We start from the raw sequence: 21285 nt of genomic DNA on the forward strand, positions 1-21285 counted from the left end.
CCTACAATGCCACCAACACAGTATGATGTCCCTACAGTGCTCCCAACACAGTATGATGTCCCTACAATGCCACCAACACAGTATGATGCCCTAGAATGTCCTCAGTACAGTATGATGTCCCTACCATGCCCCAACACAGTATGATGTCCCTACAGTCCCTCCAACACAGTATGATGTGCCTATCATGCCCCCAACACAGTATGATGTCCCTACATTGTCCCCAATACAATATGATGTCCCTATCATACCCCCAACACAGTATCATGTCCCTACAATGCCACCAACACAGTATGATGTCCCTACCATGCCACCAACACAATATGATGGCCCTACAATGTCCCCAATACAGTATGATGTCCCTACAATGTCCTTAATACAGTATGATGTCCCTACCATGCCCCCAACACAGTATGATGTCTCTACAATGCCACCAACACAGTATGACGTCCCTACAATGTCCCCAATGCAGTATGATGTCCCTACCAATCCCCCCAACACATTATGATGTCCCTACAATGTCATCAATAAAGTATGATGTCCCTACCATGTCCCCAACACATTATGATGTCCCTACAATGTCAATACAGTATGATGTCCCTACCATGCTCCCAACACAGTATGATGTCCCTACAATGCCACCAACACAGTATGACGTCCCTACAATGTCCCCAATACAGTATGATGTCCCTACCATGCCCCCAACACAGTATGATGTCCCTACAATGCCACCAACACAGTATGACGTCCCTACAATGTCCTAAATACAGTATGATGTCCCTACCATGCCCCCAACACAGTATGATGTTCTTACAATGCCCCCAACACAGTATGGTGTCCCTACAATGCCCCCAACACAGTATGACGTCCCCACAATGTCCCCAATACAGTATGATGTCCCTACCATGCCCCCAACACAGTATGATGTCCCTACTATGCCACCAACACAGTATGACGTCCCTACAATGTCCCCAATACAGTATGATGCCCCTACCATGCCCCCAACACAGTATGATGTTCCTACAATGCCCCCAACAAAGTATGATGTCCCTACAATGCCCCCAACCCAGTATGACGTCCCTACAATGTCCCCAATACAGTATGATGTCCCTACAATGTCCCCAATACAGTATGATGTCCCTACCATGCCCCAACACAGTATGATGTCCCTACAGTGCCCCCAACACAGCATGATGTCCCTACAGTGCCACCAACACAGTATGATGTCCCTACAATGTCCTCAATACAGTATGATGTCCCTACCATGCCCCCAACACAGTATGATGTCCCTACAATGCCACGAACACAGTATGACGTCCCTACAATGTCCCCAATACAGTATGATGTCCCTACCATGCCCCCAACACATTATGATGTCCCTACAATGTCCTCAATACAGTATGATGCCCCTACCATGCCCCCAACACAGTATGATGTTCCTACAATGCCCCCAACAAAGTATGATGTCCCTACAATGCCCCCAACCCAGTATGACGTCCCTACAATGTCCCCAATACAGTATGGTGTCCCTACAATGTCCCCAATACAGTATGATGTCCCTACCATGCCCCAACACAGTATGATGTCCCTACAGTGCCCCCAACACAGCATGATGTCCCTACAGTGCCACCAACACAGTATGATGTCCCTACAGTGCCCCCAACACAGTATGATGTCCTAGACTGTCCTCAGTACAGTATGATGTCCCTACAGTGCCCCAACACAATATCATATCCCTAAAATGCCCCCAATACAATATGATGTCCTCATTTTCAGCTGGGCTGAAAATGTGCGGATTTGTTCATGTAGTCAACTGACATAGAGAACTGGACACCCAGTACAAAAGTTTTGTTTTTTTTTACCATTTCCACTTTCTCAATTTTATACACATCATAGCAGGATTTATATACGGTATATAAGAAAAGACGGCGGTGGTTTCAGTGACCATGTGATTGCAGTGATCTTGTGATTGCAGTGATCTTGTGATTGCAGTGATAGCTCCCATGCAGGGCCGGCTCCAGGTTTTTGAGGGCCCCGGGCGAAAGAGTCTCAGTGGGCCCCCCCTTTAACACATACCCCGATTCATGATCGCATATAAACACAGCCATGTAGTATATAACACTGCCCACGTAGTATATAGCAGCCCATGTAGTATATAACACTGCCCATGTAGTATATAGCAGCCCATGTAGTATATAGCAGCCCACGTAGCATATATCAGCCCATGTAGTATATAGCACAGCCCACGTAGTATATAGCAGCCCACGTAGTATATAGCAGCGCAGCCCACGTAGTATATAGCAGCGCAGCCCACGTAGTATATAGCAGCGCAGCCCATGTAGTATATAGCAGCGCAGCCCATGTAGTATATAGCAGCGCAGCCCATGTAGTATATAGCAGCGCAGCCCACGTAGTATATAGCAGCGCAGCCCACGTAGTATATAGCAGCGCAGCCCACGTAGTATATAGCAGCGCAGCCCACGTAGTATATAGCAGCGCAGCCCACGTAGTATATAGCAGCGCAGCCCACGTAGTATATAGCAGCGCCACTCACTCAGGCACTGGAAGGACTAGGAGCTCCTCCTGAATCTGCCTCATAACTTCAGCAGCACGGCAGCCAGCCAGGGGCGGAGATCAGAGCAGAGAACGTGCTCTCTCCGCCCACAAACAATGTCACACTGGCTGCCTTCTCTTAACCCCCTATGTGCCTGCCTGACTGCACTCACTGAGTGAGAAGATGCTTGTGTCAGAGCTGGCACATAGGGGTTAAGAGAACGCAGCCAGCAGTGACTTTGTAGGCGGAGATAGCATGTTATCTCCTGCTCTGCTCTCCCAGCTGTATCTATGACAGCGTGAGTGGGCCCCCCTCTCTCCCCAGGGCCCCGGCATTTGCCCGCTGTGCCGGGTGCTGACGCCGGCCCTGCTCCCATGTGACCCCGAGTCTGATCACTGAGTTCAGAGTTTAGAAGAGATCATAGAATAATGTTGAATTCAGTAATAAATTTCAATTAAAGAGTACAAAAAAAGGCAAAAAAAATATTAAAAAAGGATATAAAAGGATATACTGATGTATAAAATAAACTCTAGCATAACTCCTGTTTATTCTATCTGGAGAGTTTGTCCTGAAGCAATAAATTAGCCTAATAAGGAAATGGGTCCTTAGATATTATTTTTGCAGTGCTGAAGCCAGTGGGGGGTGTTTAAATGGGGTTTCAAATTATGGGTGCCGGGAGGTGGGGGCTTAACAAGCCATTTTGCCTCGGCTTGGTATAAAGTAGTGAAGTAAAATTTTGCTTTCAGTGAAGGAAAGTCTTGCCACATGCTAAGGGGTCCTAGACAGAGAGGATCCCCGGTAATAATATGCACCATTTAACGTCTCCTTTAAGGGGCTAATAATTGTCTGAAAAAGCGTTCATATGAGCCCACCTTCCCAATCACTGGCCCGTGTAAATATGGCAGCACAGAACAAGTATGAGAGGTCGTGCTAATGGGCCTTTACAGGAGCACCAATAGATGTGTCAGAGTGGGCAGAAATCCCCTTTGTAAAAGGACCGTAGGCCAATCATACATGTTGTTTATTACTAGTTGTGTGATGTAAGGTCCTAACCTGGACCTAATAATCCCCACATCTACAGTCATTACATTCCCTCTAGCGCCCCCATCTACAGATGGAGATAGCCATTATACAGTGGCTACAGAAAGTATTCCGACCCCTTTAACTTTTTTACTCTGTTTCATTGCAGCCATTTAGTAAATTCAAAAAAGTTCCTTTTTTTCTCGTTAATGTACACACTGCACCCCATCTTGACTGAAAAAAAAAACAGAAATGTAGAAATTTTTGCAAATTTATTAAAAAACAAAAGCTGAAATATCACATGGTCATAAGTATTCAGACCCTTTGCTCAGTATTGAGTAGAAGCCCCCTTTGAGCTAGTACAGCCCTGAGTCTTCTTGGGAATGATGCAACAAGTTTTTCACACCTGCATTTGGGGATCCTCTGCCATTCTTCCTTGCAGATCCTCTCCAGTTCCGTCACGTTGGATGGTGAACGTTGGTGGACAGCCATTTTCAGGTCTCTCCAGAGATGCGCAATTGGGTTTAGGTCAGTGCTCAAGAGGTTTTCATCCAGGATATCTCTGTACTTGGCCGCATTCATATTTCCTTCAATTGCAACCAGTCGTCCTGTCCCTGCAGCTGAAAAACACCCCCATAGCATGATGCTGCCACCACCATGTTTTACTGTTGGGATTGTATTGGGCAGGTTATGAGCAGTGCCTGGTTTTCTCCACAGATACCGCTTAGAATTATCACCAAAAAGGTCTTTCTTTGTCTCATCAGACCAGAGAATCTTATTTCTCATAGTCTGGGAGTCCTTCATGTGTTTTTTAGCAATCTCTGTGCGGCTTTCATGTGTCTTGCATTAAGGAGAGGCTTCCATCGGGTCACTCTGCATTAAGGCCCGACTGGTGGAGGGCTGCAGTGATAGTTGACTTTGTGGAACTTTCTCCCATCTCCCTACTGCATCTCTGGAGCTCAGCCACAGTGATCTTGGGATTCTTCTTTACCTTCTTCACCAAGGAAGAATGGCAGAGGATCCCCAAATCCAGGTGTGAAAAACTTGTTGCATCATTCCCAAGAAGACTCATGGCTGTACTAGCTCAAAGGGGGCTTCTACTCAATACTGAGCAAAGGGTCTGAATACTTATGACCATGTGATATTTCAGTTTTTCTTTTTTATTTAATTTGCAAAAATGTCTTCATTTCTGGGTTTTTTTCAGCCAAGATGGGGTGCAGAGTGTGCATTAATGAGAAAAAAATGAACTTTTTTGAATTTACCAAATGGCTGCAATTAAACAAAAAGTGAAAAATTTAAAGGGGTCTGAATACTTTCCGCACCCACTGTATACACATCATAGCATCGTATGGTCGCGCTGCCGGTCTCTTCATAAATGACCTTAAACACTGTAAACTGATGATTGGATTGAACGTTCCTCTTCCTTCTTTCTCGTTGGCGTGTGCTCTATATATACTCAGATATTTACGCTCGCTTATATTTGAGGGTCTCGGTACGCAGCCTCATCTCTGACACCTTGTCCCTTGGAGAGGTGATTTATCCTGTGATAATCTACTCGTGTCCTTCATTCTCTGCCCCTGTCCAATCCAAAAACTAGACGTGGCTGCCCCCCCTCCAACGTCAGCCATCACATGGGGGCAATGCTATGTGACACTGACAGGGGCGAGCAGGCCTTTCCCAGGCGGAGATAAATATAGACCTATGATTAGTGCCAGGGGCCGCGTCCTCTTACAGGACATAGACGGTAATAACTGGTGGATGCCGCTACTACTGTACACACCTAATAACTGGTGCAGTCACCCGGGCCGGCATTAGGGGCTGTAACGGATGCGGTCACACTTACTCAAGCGGGGCAGCAAAAATGGCTTGGTACCCGATTGTCAACTACATAACCCCGAAAACTGGTTTTAGAGCTGTTTTTCTGTCCTATGCTATAAGCGCAAACTGGATTATTGGTCACATGCAGGCTCGGACTGGCCCATAGGGGAACAGGGGAATCTCCCGGTGGGCCCCTGTGCTGATCTGGGCACTGTATGGCCAGTACTTGGCATAATTCACTTGAAAAAAGCAGTATCTCGTCATTCATTATCCAAACTACCCAGTTTATAGCGATATAGGTACATTTGTGAACAGGGGTAGTGTAATATTTGTATGCAGGTGAAAAGGGGCCCACTCAAAGTCAATATTACTGGTGGGCCCTTGGCACCCCAGTCTGACACTAGTCACATGCCCCGATTTGCCCCTTCCTAGCTACTCCTCTATGTATTGGTAAGTTGTTCATAGATCGGAAAATGCTGCACATCTGGTCTGCTACTACTAGGGTGCTGGTCATTGACCCCCTCTGAGCACTTGGACGTAACTGTACGTCAGTGTCAGGGTACATGTGTATGGAGCGGTGAAACAGTTGGCATCTTCTCTCTTGGTTGTTCTATGAAGCCCACCCTGTGGCCCAGGTATGGACTGGGGCTAAATTTCAGCCTTGGCATTTGAAATCACACAGGCCCATGCTGTCCCCACCTTCGAGCACCAGATGGGATATATTACTAATATTACCTTGGATGGAGGAAAGCAAGATTTATTACAAGACCAATATTTCTAATGATACCCATGGCATGCTGGTGGTAAGTGATGAAGTCAGCGACTTTGTGCTCCGTCATAACTATTAACAGTATGGGAGTCTTGAGAACACTGATTCTGCTAACAAGGCAGCCCATGACCAGAGAGGCCCTTCTGGCATTTGCCAGAATTGCCAGATGGCCAGTCCGGAGAACAGCAATGTCTCTACTGTAGTATTACAGTATATATCACAAGCAATCGCAGGCTCAAGTCCCCTAATGGGAACTAAAAAAAAAATCAAAGAAAAAAATTTATATTATTTTACCCATTAAAAATTACAAAAGAAAATCAGAACCAAGAATTGACAGTTTTAGGTTGCAACATGTTTCCTCAAAAATGCAATAAAAAATTCTGAACACATCTTATGTAGCCCAAAATGGTATCAATAAAAAACTTCAGCTCGGCACGCAAAAAGCAAGTTATCATAAGCAGAGAAATTTTTAAAAAAATTACGGGTCTCAGAGCATGGCGACACAAACATTTTTTTTTTACAATTTTTTTTAAATTTTTATTTTTTTAACAGCCAAAATAATAAACATATAACTGTATAAGTTTGGGATTGCCATAATCATACTGACTTGGACGATGAACACTTGTAAAAAGGTAACACAAAAAAAATGCGGAAAATTGCAGAATTGCGGTTTCTTTCCATTTTACCACAGGTGGAATTCCCCCCCCCCCCCCTTTATGTACGTTACATGGTAAAATTAATGTCACTAAAACTAGAATTCGTCTCAAAAAGAAAAAAAAAACATGTGTATGTCGATGGATAAGTAAGAAAAAAAATTGTGTCTCTTAGAGGAAGTGGGAGAGGTCGGATGTGGAGGGGGGGGACAGTGGAAACCAACAATGGTTCAGCCCTTAAAGGGGTATTCCCTCCTCAATTTTTCACTTATAGAAAGATAAAAAGTCCTTAAAGGGGTATTCCCTCCTCAATTTTTCACTTATAGAAAGATAAAAATATTCCAATCACCTGCGTCATAGCTCCTAGCCTGGTCTCCTATTACCTGCGTCATAGCTCCTAGCCCTGCCGCCTATCACCTGTGCCATAGCTCCTAGCCTGGCTTCCCATTACCTATGCCATAGCTCTTAGCCCAGCTGCCTATCACCTGTGCCATAGCTCCTAGCCCATCTGCCTATCACATGCACCATAGCTCCTAGCCCAGCCACCTATCACCTGTGTCATAACTCCTAGCCTGAGCTCCTGTCACCTGCATCATAGCTCCTAGACCGGTCTCCTATCACCTGTGTCATAGCTCCTAGCCTGGTCCCCTATCACCTTCATCATATCTCCTAGCCCTGTCACCTGTGCCTTAGCTCCTAGCCCATCCGCCTATCACCTGCACCATAGCTCCTAGCCTGGTCTCCTATCACATTTGCGTCATAGCTCCTAGCCCTGCCGCCTATCACCTGTGTCATAGCTCCTAGCCTGGTTTCCTTTCACCTGTGTCATAGCTCCTAGCTTGGTCTCCTTTCACCTGCATCATAGCTCCTATCCTGGTCTCCTATCACCTGTGTCATAGCTCTTAGCCCTGTCACCTATCATCTATGCCATAGCTCCTAGCCTGGCTTCCCATTATGTGTGCCATAGCTCTTAGCCCAGCTGCCTATCACCTAGCCATAGCTCTTAACCCATCCGCCTATCACCTGCATCATAGCTCCTAGCCTGAGCTCCTATTACTTGTGTCATAGCTCCCAGCCTGGTCACCTATCACCTGCGTTATAGTTCCTAGCCCCATCTCCTATCACCTGCGTCATAGCTCCTAGCCTGGTCTCCTATCACCTGCGTCATAGCTCCTAGCCCTGCCGCCTGTCACCTGTGTCATAGCTCCTAGTCCATCTGCCTATCACATGCGCCATAGCTCCTAGCCCAGCCGCCTTTCACCTGTGCTATAGCTCCTAGCCTGGCTTCCCATTACCTGTGCCATAGCTCCTAGCCCAGCCGCCTATCACCTGCGTCATAGCTGCTAGCCTGAGCTCCTATTACCTGTGTCATAGCTCCTAGCCTGGTCTCCTATCACCTGCGTCATAGCTCCTAGCCCGGTCTCCTGTCACCTGTGCCATAGCTCCTAGCCCATCCGCCTATCACCTGTGCCATAGCTCCTAGCCCAGCTGCCTATCGCCTGCGCCATAGCTGCTAGCCCAGCTGCCTATCACCTGTGCCATTAATTCCTAGTCTGGCCTCCCATTACCTGTGCTATAACTCCCAGCCCAGCCACCTATCACCAGTGACATAGCTCCTAGCCAAGCCGCCTATCAGCTGCGCCATAGCTCCTAGCCCAGCCACCTAACACCTGTGCCATAACTTCAAACTCGGTCACCTATCACCTGTGCCATAGCTCCTAGCCCAGACGCCTATCACCCGCGCTGTAGCTCCTAATCCAGCCGCCTATCACCTGCGCAATATCTCCTAGGCCCGCCACTAATCCCCTGCACCATAAGTTCTTACCCGGCTGACTATCAGCTGTGCCATAGCTCCTAGCCCGGCCACCCATCACCTCCACCATTGCTCCTAGCCTGGCCGCTTAGTTCTTTTGCAATGGCAGTGAATAGGACTTCTCCTGTATAGGAACAGTAGCTTAATACGGTCCATGAACCTAAGTCCTGGTGATGTAAGGGACCCAATGGTGCCTCTGCCTCTGGTACAGGTGTTCTGTTGGGGTCTAGGAGATTTATTGAGACCAGTATGCGATAGCTGTATGATGCGCATGGTGAAAGGCAATGAGGGCTTACTCACTAGTATACAGGTCCTTCTCAAAAAATTAGCATATAGTGTTAAATTTCATTATTTACCATAATGTAATGATTACAATTAAACTTTCATATATTATAGATTCATTATCCACCAACTGAAATTTGTCAGGTCTTTTATTGTTTTAATACTGATGATTTTGGCATACAACTCCTGATAACCCAAAAAACCTGTCTCAATAAATTAGCATATCAAGAAAAGGTTCTCTAAACGACCTATTACCCTAATCTTCTGAATCAACTAATTAACTCTAAACACATGCAAAAGATACCTGAGGCTTTTATAAACTCCCTGCCTGGTTCATTACTCAAAACCGCCATCATGGGTAAGACGAGCGACCTGACAGATGTCAAGAAGGCCATCATTGACACCCTCAAGCAAGAGGGTAAAGGTACCGTCACACTAAGCGACGCTGCAGCGATACCGACAACGATCCGGATCGCTGCAGCGTCGCTGTTTGGTCGCTGGAGAGCTGTCACACAGACAGCTCTCCAGCGACCAACGATCCCGAGGTCCCCGGTAACCAGGGTAAACATCGGGTAACTAAGCGCAGGGCCGCGCTTAGTAACCCGATGTTTACCCTGGTTACCATCGTAAAAAAACAAACAGTACATACTTACATTCAGCTGTCTGTCCCTTGCCGTCTGTTTGCTGCACTGACTGCTGGCCGTAAAGTGAAAGCAGAGCACAGCCACAGCGGTGAGTCACCGCTGTGTGACTCACCGCTGTGCTGTGCTTTCACTTTCACTTTGCGGCCAGCAGTCAGTGCATCAAACAGACGGCAAGGGACAGACAGCTGAATGTAAGTATGTACTGTTTGTTTTTTTACGATGGTAACCAGGGTAAACATCGGGTTACTAAGCGCGGCCCTGCGCTTAGTTACCCGATGTTTACCCTGGTTACCAGTGAAGACATCGCTGAATCGGTGTCACACACACCGATTCAGCGATGTCTGCGGGGAGTCCAGCGACGAAATAAAGTTCTGGACTTTCTTCCCCGACCAGCGATCTCCCAGCAGGGGCCTGATCGCTGCTGCCTGTCACACTGGACGATATCGCTAGCGAGGACGCTGCAACGTCACGGATCGCTAGCGATATCGTCTAGTGTGACAGTACCTTAAGACCCAGAAAGAAATTTCTCAACAAATAGGCTGTTCCCAGAGTGCTGTATCAAGGCACCTCAATGGTAAGTCTGTTGGAAGGAAACAATGTGGCAGAAAACGCTGTACAACGAGAAGAGGAGACCGGACCCTGAGGAAGATTGTGGAGAAGGACCGATTCCAGACCTTGGGGAACCTGAGGAAGCAGTGGACTGAGTCTGGTGTGGAAACATCCAGAGCCACCGTGCACAGGCGTGTGCAGGAAATGGGCTACAGGTGCCGCATTCCCCAGGTAAAGCCACTTTTGAACCATAAACAGCGGCAGAGGCGCCTGACCTGGGCTACAGAGAAGCAGCACTGGACTGTTGCTAAGTGGTCCCAAGTACTTTTTTCTGATGAAAGCAAATTTTGCATGTCATTCGGAAATCAAGGTGCCAGAGTCTGGAGGAAGACTGGGGAGAAGGAAATGCCAAAATGCCTGAAGTCCAGTGTCAAGTACCCACAGTCAGTGATGGTGTGGGGTGCCATGTCAGCTGCTGGTGTTGGTCCACTGTGTTTCATCAAGGGCAGGGTCAATGCAGCTAGCTATCAGGAGATTTTGGAGCACTTCATGCTTCCATCGGCTGAAATGCTTTATGGAGATGAAGATTTCATTTTTCAGCACGACCTGGCACCGGCTCACAGTGCCAAAACCACTGGTAAATGGTTTACTGACCATGGTATTACTGTGCTCAATTGGCCTGCCAACTCTCCTGACCTGAACCCCATAGAGAATCTGTGGGATATTGTGAAGAGAAAGTTGAGAGACGCAAGACCCAACACTCTGGATGAGCTTAAGGCCGCTATTGAAGCATCCTGGGCCTCCATAACATCTCAGCAGTGTCACAGGCTGATTGCCTCCATGCCACGCCGCATTGAAGCAGTCATTTCTGCCAAAGGATTCCCGACCAAGTATTGAGTGCATAACTGAACATTATTATTTGTTGGTTTTTTTGTTTGTTATTAAAAAACACTTTTATTTGATTGGATGGGTGAAATATGCTAATTTATTGAGACAGTTTTTTTGGGTTATCAGGAGTTGTATGCCAAAATCATCAGTATTAAAACAATAAAAGACCTGACAAATTTCAGTTGGTGGATAATGAATCTATAATATATGAAAGTTTAATTGTAATCATTACATTATGGTAAATAATGAAATTTAACACTATATGCTAATTTTTTGAGAAGGACCTGTATAACGTGGCACAGACATTTACAATATGCCTGGCAGGGGTTAATTTGCAGGAATAAGGTCTGGGATTGTACTTGAGAGAGGGCAATGAAGGACACGTCTGGGACGAGAGATTGGACAGAATAAGGACATGAGAGGCAGAACGGGATTAATTAGTATAAAGGGAACACAATGCCATTTCCGCTGCATGTCACTGCTGCTATTACACAGACAATGCCCGCTCTAATTCTGGCCCATCTAGCTAAATATATGCACCAGGCTGCGCCACCGCAGGGACCACTCCGTACTAATCACTGCTGGCAGGCACACAATCCTCCATAGCTGATACACAGAAAGAGCAGAAAACCTCAGGAAATATTAATCCCTGAGTCGACTTCTTCTGTCACGTATTCTGCTTAGCCTATTATTAGTTATAGTCGCTTGTGGAAGAGCTGGGGTCGTCACCCAGCTTTCCCTGTAGCGGCAGACTGAGGGTAATTTAGATGTGCCCACCATTGGGGTCGTCACCCAGCTTTCCCATTAGCGGCAGACTGAAGGTAATTTAGATGTGCCCACCATTGGAGTCGTCACCCAGCTTTCCCAGTAGCGGCAGACTAAGAGTGATGTGCATATGCTCACCATTAGTTGATATTGGAAAGGTCCATCGCATCAGCGTTCTTATGCCAAGTTCAGTGGCACAACAGGGAAAATGAGACCCCTGTTATCTAATAGGTGGGGTCTTATGTCTTTAGCTATAAGACATTTATAGTGTGACCATAAAGGAACCATGAGCCCCTACTAGTACCTAATGTTTGGTCAGTTTGCCCATTTCCCAAAAGGGTCCTGTTCTGTCAAGTTCCTGTTTGTTTGTTTTTTTCTGGAAAAGTTGGGTGACAATTATTATGGCCACCATTACGGGATGCAAAAAGAGTCTCATTCAGATTACTGAATGTCAAAATTGGCTCAATTATGCTACAATTTGGGAGCAGGGAGTGAATAATTTCATATTTAGGGGTTTAAAGTGAAAATGTCAGAAGATTTTACTACTAAAACTAGTGGTACAGCTGTATCGGTCATAGTACTACAAGAAAAATGAATCCTGTCTTGTAGTAATCCGATGTGCCAGTGCTGAGAAATCAAGCTTTGTAGCCACGTGCAAATTAGCCAGGAAGTGTTTTGGAGGCAAATGGAGGCATTCCAAGTACACGCGCCCAATTTGCATGCAACTTCAAAAGTTGATTTCTCAGCGCTGGTACATCGGATTACTACAAGACAGGTATCCTTTTTCTTGTTGTGATATGACCTTTACAGCCGTACCATTACATATCATAGTAAAGTTCTCCTGTGAGTTTCCCTTTAAGATATAAGTTATAGTTCTTGTGCCGGTGCTATATGAATGCAGGTTATTATAACGGTGATAATAATGTAAATATTCACTTTCCTTTTTCTATCTTTGCTCAGAACTACACCTCAAGTACAAGCTACTGAAGCCGACCTGACTGCCATTTACTGCACCCCCCCACAGACTACGAATCAGAACCGAATTCCTCCTTGCTCATCTATTAGCAGACATCTCCCTTCCCGGAAGAACAAATCGCCGAGGGGTCCCTCCCCCTCCAAAGTCCGAAGCAGACGCTCACCCCCCTGTATGCTCACGGCATGAAGATTTGCACCCTGCATGTTACAAAGTAATATGCATGAGATGACATTGGGGAAGAGGACAGAATCGCCCCCCCTCCCACTCTTCAAATTCACCTGCTATCCCCTCCTCCCCCCCCCCCCCCCCGACCATTATCCCTTGTAACCCAGAAGGGAACAGGGGGCATCAATGGATTTTTACAGCCTGGAAAAAGTGGGTAACACTTAACCTTTTCCCTTCTACACCCCATCCCTGCTGCAAAAAAATGCTTTGTGTCTCAGAGGTATATCAGTACTGAGTATGTCTATACACTCTACGGCAGCATTAAAGGAGCCCCCCAACACCCCCCTGTCTAATTTATATTCTATGTCTGTCCGTCGACAAACAGCAATAGGAGTATCCCTCCGCCTGGGTTAGGATTGTCTTCCGGGCCATAGGGCACAGCACAACGTTGACCGGGCAGAACAGACATATTGCTCTTAATTTGCGCTCCCCCCCCCAATAAATTTTTATTTATTTTCTCTGAAAGCAAAAGGGCTACGCGTTAGAGAATACTCCTTAAAGGGGCGCTTCTTCACCCCTAAAGGGTTATAAAAGTGTATGTAGATACTCAGTACCAGTATACAGCGCGGCATGTTGTTCTTTTTTTTTTTTCAGGTGGCTATGGCAATTTCTAGGGGGCACTCGGCACCATTATACAGTGCAGCATGCTTATTCTCAAGCTACCGGTAGTGCATAAAGATAGTCTGCATTATTGTACGGTGCAGTCCGGGGGGACGGACGTGTATAGATATATCCAGTCTCATTACATTGCAGAGCAGCATGCCTATTACCAGGGGCTAGGAGTGTATGGAGATACTCACTCTCCTACAGTGCAGCATGGATGCGCAGCGTCTTTATACAGTGCAGCATGCTCATTACCAGGGGCTGAAAGTGCGTAGAGATGCTCTGTCTGTATAGGGGTAGGAGGGGTGCAGGGATTAAACTGCCCCCCTGACTCAGGAATGTGGTTCCAGCTTTAGGGGGGGAGGGGAGAATTCTATATATTAAAAAAAAAAAACGGATTTAAGCGAACCCCCCCTCCCCACTACAGTTATCCCAAGTCCAAGACCCTCCAGCCCTGCTCCGGAGAGAGAAGAGACAAAAGCACTCACCTTCACAACCTCTCCAGCGCTCTTTTTAGATGCAATTTCTGATATGCATAAGAAGCTGATTGTACAATAACTGCTCATATGGGAATAAATACTATGCAATATAATCTCATGGCGAGTCGTTCAATCTGTGCGCAAAAGTGTAGTATCCACAGTGACCACACGGCGGCGACGTTAAGTTACATTTCTAGCGCAGAACGGGGAAGGGGGGGCCTTGGGCCAGGTTCGAGAATTTTTCATTTTGCAGATTTTCTGCACCCTTTAAGTAAAGTAGGTAACTTGCATTTAAAAAAAAAAAATATACAGCATTAAAAAAATTCAGCAAAAAAAAAAAAAAAAAATACTAGGAACGCAGCCTTAGGGTAGTTATATACCTACTGAAGAAGAACTACATGTCACAGCATGCTCTGGCAGAGTATGTGCTGCTATACGTTTCACTTAAGGTATTTTGAAAGACAATGTATAGGCTCATATGTGACGACTGCAAGCAGAGATCTTAGAGATCATGACTGATGCAGGATTCTCACCAGCTGTCAAAGAATAGGCATTATGTGCCGAGACTTTGTTTCTTTTTTTTTTTTTTGCAAACCTATTAGTTTTTATGAAAAAAATATAAAAACATAATATACCCAATTTTACCTACAAATACAGCAACAGGGGCTCAGAGAGTTCTCCAGGCTTTTATCTTTCAAGAAAAGGTTTTCTAAGTTGCACACAGTGTCAACCCAAAGTATAAATATTAAAGAGGATCTATCACTTGTTATATGTAAATATGTATTTTTTTTTAACTTGGTGTAAATGCCCCTGTTCTCCTGAATCTGGAGGTGTTTTTCTTTTGTTCCTGCACTCCTCCATTCCTGAGATATGGCCTCTTCCTCTCTGTATGTAAATCTAATCTTATCATGCACATGGTCATGTAACAGCACGTTATACAGTCATGGACGAAATTGTTGGCACCTTTGAAATTGTTCCAAAAAAAAATAAGTTTTTCTCCCAGACAATTATTGCAATTACACGTTTGTTATACATATGTTTATTTTCTCTGTGTGTATTAGAAAACACAAAAAAAAACAGAGGAAAAAAAGGCACATTGGACATAATTTTACACAAAACCCCAAAATGATCAGGACAAAATTGTTGTCATCGTTCCAAAATTGTGGTTAAACAACTTTGTTTCAACTATGTGATGCTCGTTCAAACTCACCTGTGGCAAGAAACAGGTGTGGGCAATATGAAAACCACACCTGAAGCCAGATAAGAAGGGGAGAAGTTGACTCAATCTTTGCATTGTGTGTCTGTGTGCCATCCTAAGCATGGAGAACAGAAAGAGAAGAGAACTGTCTGAGGACTTGAGAGCCAAAATTATTGAAAATAGCAACAATCTCAAGGTTACAAGTTCATTTCCAGAGATGATCATGTTCCTTTTTCCACGGTGCGCAACATAATCCAGAAGTGTACAACCCATGGCACTGTAGCTAATCTCCCTGGACGTGGACAGCAGAGAAAAAATGATGAAAGGTTGCAACGCAGGATATCCAGATGATGGGTAAGCGGCCCTAGTCACGTTCCAAAGAAATTTAAGTTGTCCTGCAGGCTAAGGGTGTATTAGTGTCAGCGCGACCTATCCATCCACATTAAAATGAAATGAAACACTGTGCCAGGAGACCCAGGAAGTCCCCACTGCTGGCACGGAGACATAAAAAAAAGCTAGACTGTAGCTTTCCAAAATGTACTTGAGTAAGCCAAAATCCTTCTGCAAAAGCGCCTTGTGGACAGATGAGACCAAGATAGAGCTTTTTGGTAAAGCACATCATTCTATTGTTTACTGAAAACGGAATGAGGTCTACAAAAAAAACACAGTACCTACAGTGAAATATGGTGGAGGCTCATAGATTTTGTTTGTAGTTGTTTTGCTGCCTCTGATAATGGGTGCCTTGACTGTGAGCAAGGCATCATGAAATCTGAAGATTACTAAAAAATTTGGGGTCGCAATATAGTAGTGTCAGAAAGCTGGGTTTGCATCCAAGGTCATGGGTCTTCCAGCAGGACATTGACCCCAAACTTACTTCAAGAAGCCCCCAGAAATGGGTGCAAACAAAGCGCTGGAGAGTTCTGAAATGGCAGCATTGAGTCTGGATCTAAATCCCATTTAACATTCGTGAAGAGATTCTTTGCAAAAGAAGAGTGGTCCAACATTCCAGTTGATGGGTGCATGAAGCTTGTTGATGGTTATAGGAAGCGATTGATTGCATTTATTTACTCCAAAGGGTGTGCAACCAAATATTAAGTTGTGGTTACCAACAATTTGTCTGGCCAATTTTGGAGGTTTATAGTTTGCACACATTATCATCACTCTCCCCGTTGGGGCTCACAATCTAAATCCCTATCAGTATGTCTTTGGAATGTGGGAGGAAACCGGAGTACCCGGAGGAAACCCACGCAAAAACGGAGAGAACATACAAACTCTTTGCAGATGTTGTCCTTGGTGGGGCTTGAACCCAGGACTCCAGCGATGCAAGGCTGCTGTGCTAACCACTGAGCCACCGTACTGCCCAATTCATCTTCTTTTCTCTTTTTTTGTGTTGTTCCAATACACACATAGGGAAATAAACATGGGTATAACAAACCATTACATATTATCGTGCACAATTACAGCACATTACATATTATCGTGCACATGGTCATGTTACATCCTCTGAGTTTCTTGGAGGATTAGTAGGATGTCAGAGAAGTGTATGATCCCAGTGTTACAGGTCTTTGACATTCTACTGTACCGTCTACATCTGAGCTTATACAGAGGCCTCAGTAGGGTTACTCTGCCAGATTCTATGGGAAGCTAAAAGAAAACGTTGCGTGTTTATCAGATGCCGTACGACACAGATATTGTCGTTAGGTCGGGTTCTGACAAACATGGAAATTATCGTGTAACTTATAGATATGACTCACGGATGTCACAATGGCACATTATATACTATGCGGTTATTCAAATGTCAGGGTTTGTTTGTTTGTTTTTACAACCAATGATGCACATAAGAAAAAGAAAAATGGAGGCACGTGGCACTCGCCTATTTAAAAAAAAATACAAGCGAACTCCTGGCTAATGAGTGATATTCATGTGCTGTCCATTTTTCAATGACTGTCCACTATGAGAAGTTTGGGAAACCTCCATCAGTTTTTCTTTGAAAATAAGTAAAGTAAAAATTGGATCCGGCACGCAGGTGAAAAAATGGGCGTGATAAAAGCACTAATGTGCGAGGAAGACCTAAAGGAGGACAATATGGCGACACACAGAGAGTGCAGCACTCTGTAAGATGGACACAAGAAGGTCGATAGATATGGAGAGATAGGGCGTCACACGCCTCATTTATACACAGAACCTCCCGTCTTGGCTCCTTTGTTCGCTCATGGGGTCTATATATGACAGTGTTGCTTTTATGCTCCTCTAGCAGCAGCTTACCTCCCAGAGAACAAAAAGATCGGTCATTAAAATTCGGCAGGTCGAATCCTTCTCTCCCCCCGATATCATCTGTCAGGGGGGAGACTAAGGCCACCATACACTTTAGAATGTCAGCCAATCCCACCTATATTGACAGGTTTGGCTTACTTTGTACATGTTAGACTAGAGTCTTTAAGTACGCCCAAAAGGCTGAAGATATTATTTCTGCCTTATTAAAGAAGGTGATTTAGTAGAGATCCATACAATGATAGGCTGTAGTTATAAAACTCCATCTGTAACTTCTGTGTGTAGAATTTCAAGTGTATTCTTATTTGATTCAGCTTCATACTGTTTCCCATGCTTGTCTCCTGCTTGTAAAAGCATATTGGGAGAACCCTTTCACAAGTAGGAGTCACAGGGGAAAGGCTGAAGCTGCATTATATAAAAGACTCTGCAATGAAATGACAAATAATCCAGACATAGCACATCAACTTAAGCCGGCAGAAATACAAGACATACAAAAGAGGCTCTAGATTATTCTGAAATAATAGAATATGCTACACTTTATTGGCAAAGGTATGTAGAGTGTTTCTTTCAAGGGGTTGTACAACATTAGAAACAAAAAGTAGTTTTTTAATAGCTTGTTGCACAAGCAGCTTAATTCTTACCCATAAACTGTGTTTGGTATTACAGCTTTTTCAATCTCAAAGGAGCCCTAGAGGTAAGCAGGACTTTTTGTTTTGTTTTTTTTTAACTTTTTATATATATTTTATTAAGTTTTTAGATATGAGGTTTATGTCGCCAGATTCTGCTAACAATCTCATACCTATGGAGCCTGCAAAATGGTCCTTCGCGGTCTACCATAGTTGAAGAAGGATCAGAAATGTTGAATTTTAAAGAAATTGTCCACTATAAATAATCTCTTTAATGTTGGAGTGTCTGCCTAATACAGGTGAGTCACAAGGGGCATTACTAATACTCAAGTATTGTCACTGCTGAAGTATTATAGGCCTTATGGAAAAGAGGGAATTGTATATACAGAGCACAAGATTGCGGTGCTCTCTAGAGTGAGAAATGCTCTTTTAAGGGACTCTGTCGGCACAGAATGGGAGTTCAAACCAAGTATCGCCGCTCAGTGCAGTCTTGCCGTGGCCAAACATTTAAAGAGGTTGTCCACTAGTTTTACATTGATGGCCAATCCTTAGGATAGGATAGGTCACCAATGTCTGATCGGCCGCGGTCCAACACCCGGCACCCGCACCGATCAGCTGTCATCGGTGTCAGCAGCCGCCTGCTGGAGTAGTCATTTGCTGAACTGCCCCGTCTACTTGTAGTGGCTGCCGCGGGGTACTACATATCCGCCTCCTAATGATTTGAATAGGAAGCAGCAGAGGTGTAGTACTCTGCGGCGGCCTCTACTACTCTTTTCTCTGCTCTATGTAGAAAGAGGAAGTCTCTTGACCCTTTACAACTCATTGCCCTCTTCAACTCCTGACCCAGCCGCTCCCTTCTCCCTAGAGATGTATCTAGGGGGGCAGGCAGGGCATATGCCCCGGGGCACAGCCAGCAGGGGGCGCAGTCAGGCCGCCTAATGCAGCGGTCCGAAGTGTCTCCCTTGGCGGCTGCATTCTGCGGCTTCTCAGACTGGGAGTCGACAGTTATCTGAGCCGGCTGTCAAACTGACAGCCAGCACAGAGAAGCTGCAGAGCGTCGGATCCCAGGGATCAATTGTAATCACGTGTCTTATACATGCGATTACAATTGTAATTGTAGCTCTGACTGCCGGGTCACAAAGATGCCAGCAGCGTGATCAGGTCATGTGATCACGCTGCTGACGTCACTAGCCGGCCCGCAGAAGAGAGAGGTGGTAAAGTGCTCCTGTGGCTGAGGAGCTGAAAACACCACAGATGTGTGTTGGGGGGGATTTATTCAGAATGAATGAGAGTGAGAGTGTGTGTGTGTATTCAGTGTATGTGGGGGGGATTTATGCTGTGTGTGTGGGAGGCGGGATTTATTCGCTGTGTGTGTATTCAGTGTGTGTGTGTGGGTGTATTTATTCAGTGTGTGAGGATTTATTCAGTATGTGTGTGATAAATTGTGTGTGTGTGGGGGAGGGTTTTATTCAGTGTGTGTGTGAGGCAGGGATTTATTCACTATGCGTGGGGGGATTTATTCAGGGTGTGTGTGATTTATTCAGTGTGTGTATGTGGGAGGGATTTATTCAGTGTGCGTGTGTGTGTGTGTGGGAGATTTATTAAGTGTGCGTGGGGGGATTTATTCTGTGTGTATGATTTATTCAGTGTGTGTGTTTTATTCACTGTGTGTGGGGGAATTTATTCAGTGCGTGTGATATTTATTCAGTGTGTGTATGTGGGAGGGATTTATTCAGTGTGTGTGTGTGTGTGTGCGTGCATGTGTGTCCGTGCGTGTGTGATTTATTCAGTGTGTGTGGGGGATATATTCTGTGTGTGGGGCAGGTTGCATTTATTCTGTGTTGAGTGTCAGTTATTAGTCACATGATGTCATAGACCTAATGGAAAAGAGAAGAATTATCTGGGTAGAAAGGCAAAATGAGCAATTGTAAGTACTGCAATATATTGAGAGGGTAAAAACTTTGATGGGAAGAATAGGAGAAGTGCATCTTTAAAGTCATTCTTCTTTCTGGCAGATAGAAGGGAGTTCAGATTTAGTGACTCTCTAATATTAGATGGTGTGATGAGGGAACAGCCGCCATCTTGGACGGGCATACTAACAGAGATTGGTGTGACTCCATTTTGTCTCCTGGTCACAGGTCTGCAGAGAGGAGTGCTTCTGGCCCCCACCTTTTCTAATGAATAAAGTTCCTATTAGTATGTTAACGGGCTGAGCTCAGTGTAAAATGCAGAAGGTACTTCAAAGCTCAATTAGGAAACCACGCCAGCAGGGGGCTTGGAAATGCTTGGGGGCTTAATTAAAACACGCATGCCAAGTGGCCACTGGATACACATCTATTATGGCAGCCCAGTCGAACCGTCTCCAACATGGAATTGTGAATTATGGATGCATCGTCCGAGGTACCGGCTCATAAAAATATTCTCCTCGCCCTAAAGAAATTGTGCATCTAACAGTGTGACTCCCGTGGCGGTGGGAGGTCTGAAACCCGAGATATAGGGATCAGCCTCCCACAGGGACCGAATGGGTCCAGGTTTGATCCCAGTACGACCGGCAGAACAAACCACAGGCGCTGGTACTGCCCGTGTGCTGATCCGATCATCCTAAGAGAAGTTATCCCATTTATTAGATATTGGAATAAATCTTGCAGGGAGGCAGAGGGGGTGGAGATTGCTAAGCCCACCCAGTTGCAGGCGGGGGGGCTCAGCCAGGTTTAAGAAGAGCTGAGGTCACTGGGAGAGACTCACTCCACAGAAGAAGATGATGATGATATCTTAAGGAACAGGGTATGCCAGCCAGAGGGGAGCAAGCACACGCTTTCTGGGGGCTGCCCAGCAACTAAGTTTTGGACCTGCGGAATGCTGCGCCCCCCCCGGCTTCCACAAGCGATCTTCAACCTGGTAAATTGACCTCCAGCGTTATACCTTTAAGCCTTGTATTATTATTGTTATATTGTACTCTGACTGTAATTCTTGATATATTTTGACTGTATATTTCTTGTAATTATCTAGGGCGCCCTTAAGGCAATTAAATCATAAATTAATTTTGGGCTGATCCTTTTACTCTGATTGCGAATCTTAGAATACCCAGTGTGGGTAACAGGGCAGTCTCCCCGGCGGCCATTTGCTCTAGGTGCAGTTCCTTTACTGACCTGAGA

At 45.3% G+C, this 21285-nt stretch overlaps 1 protein-coding gene across 12 annotated transcripts in view; it reads left to right on the forward strand.

Annotated features, from left to right (window-relative positions):
• Positions 1 to 14148, forward strand: part of ANK1 (ankyrin 1) — a 422616-nt gene extending 408468 nt beyond the window's left edge. For all 12 annotated transcript variants that reach the window (XM_069766914.1, XM_069766920.1, XM_069766918.1 and 9 more), the window contains one exon: positions 12713 to 14148. Coding sequence is in view for 7 of the 12 variants with exons in the window: in XM_069766920.1 (XP_069623021.1) it covers positions 12713 to 12739 (27 nt within the window). In the remaining 5 variants the exon portion in view is untranslated. The remainder of the gene's footprint in view (positions 1 to 12712) is intronic.
• Positions 14149 to 21285: the final 7137 nt, after the last annotated feature.

This window comes from Ranitomeya imitator, chromosome 4, assembly GCF_032444005.1.
Source record: "Ranitomeya imitator isolate aRanImi1 chromosome 4, aRanImi1.pri, whole genome shotgun sequence".
NCBI lineage: Eukaryota > Metazoa > Chordata > Amphibia > Anura > Dendrobatidae > Ranitomeya > Ranitomeya imitator.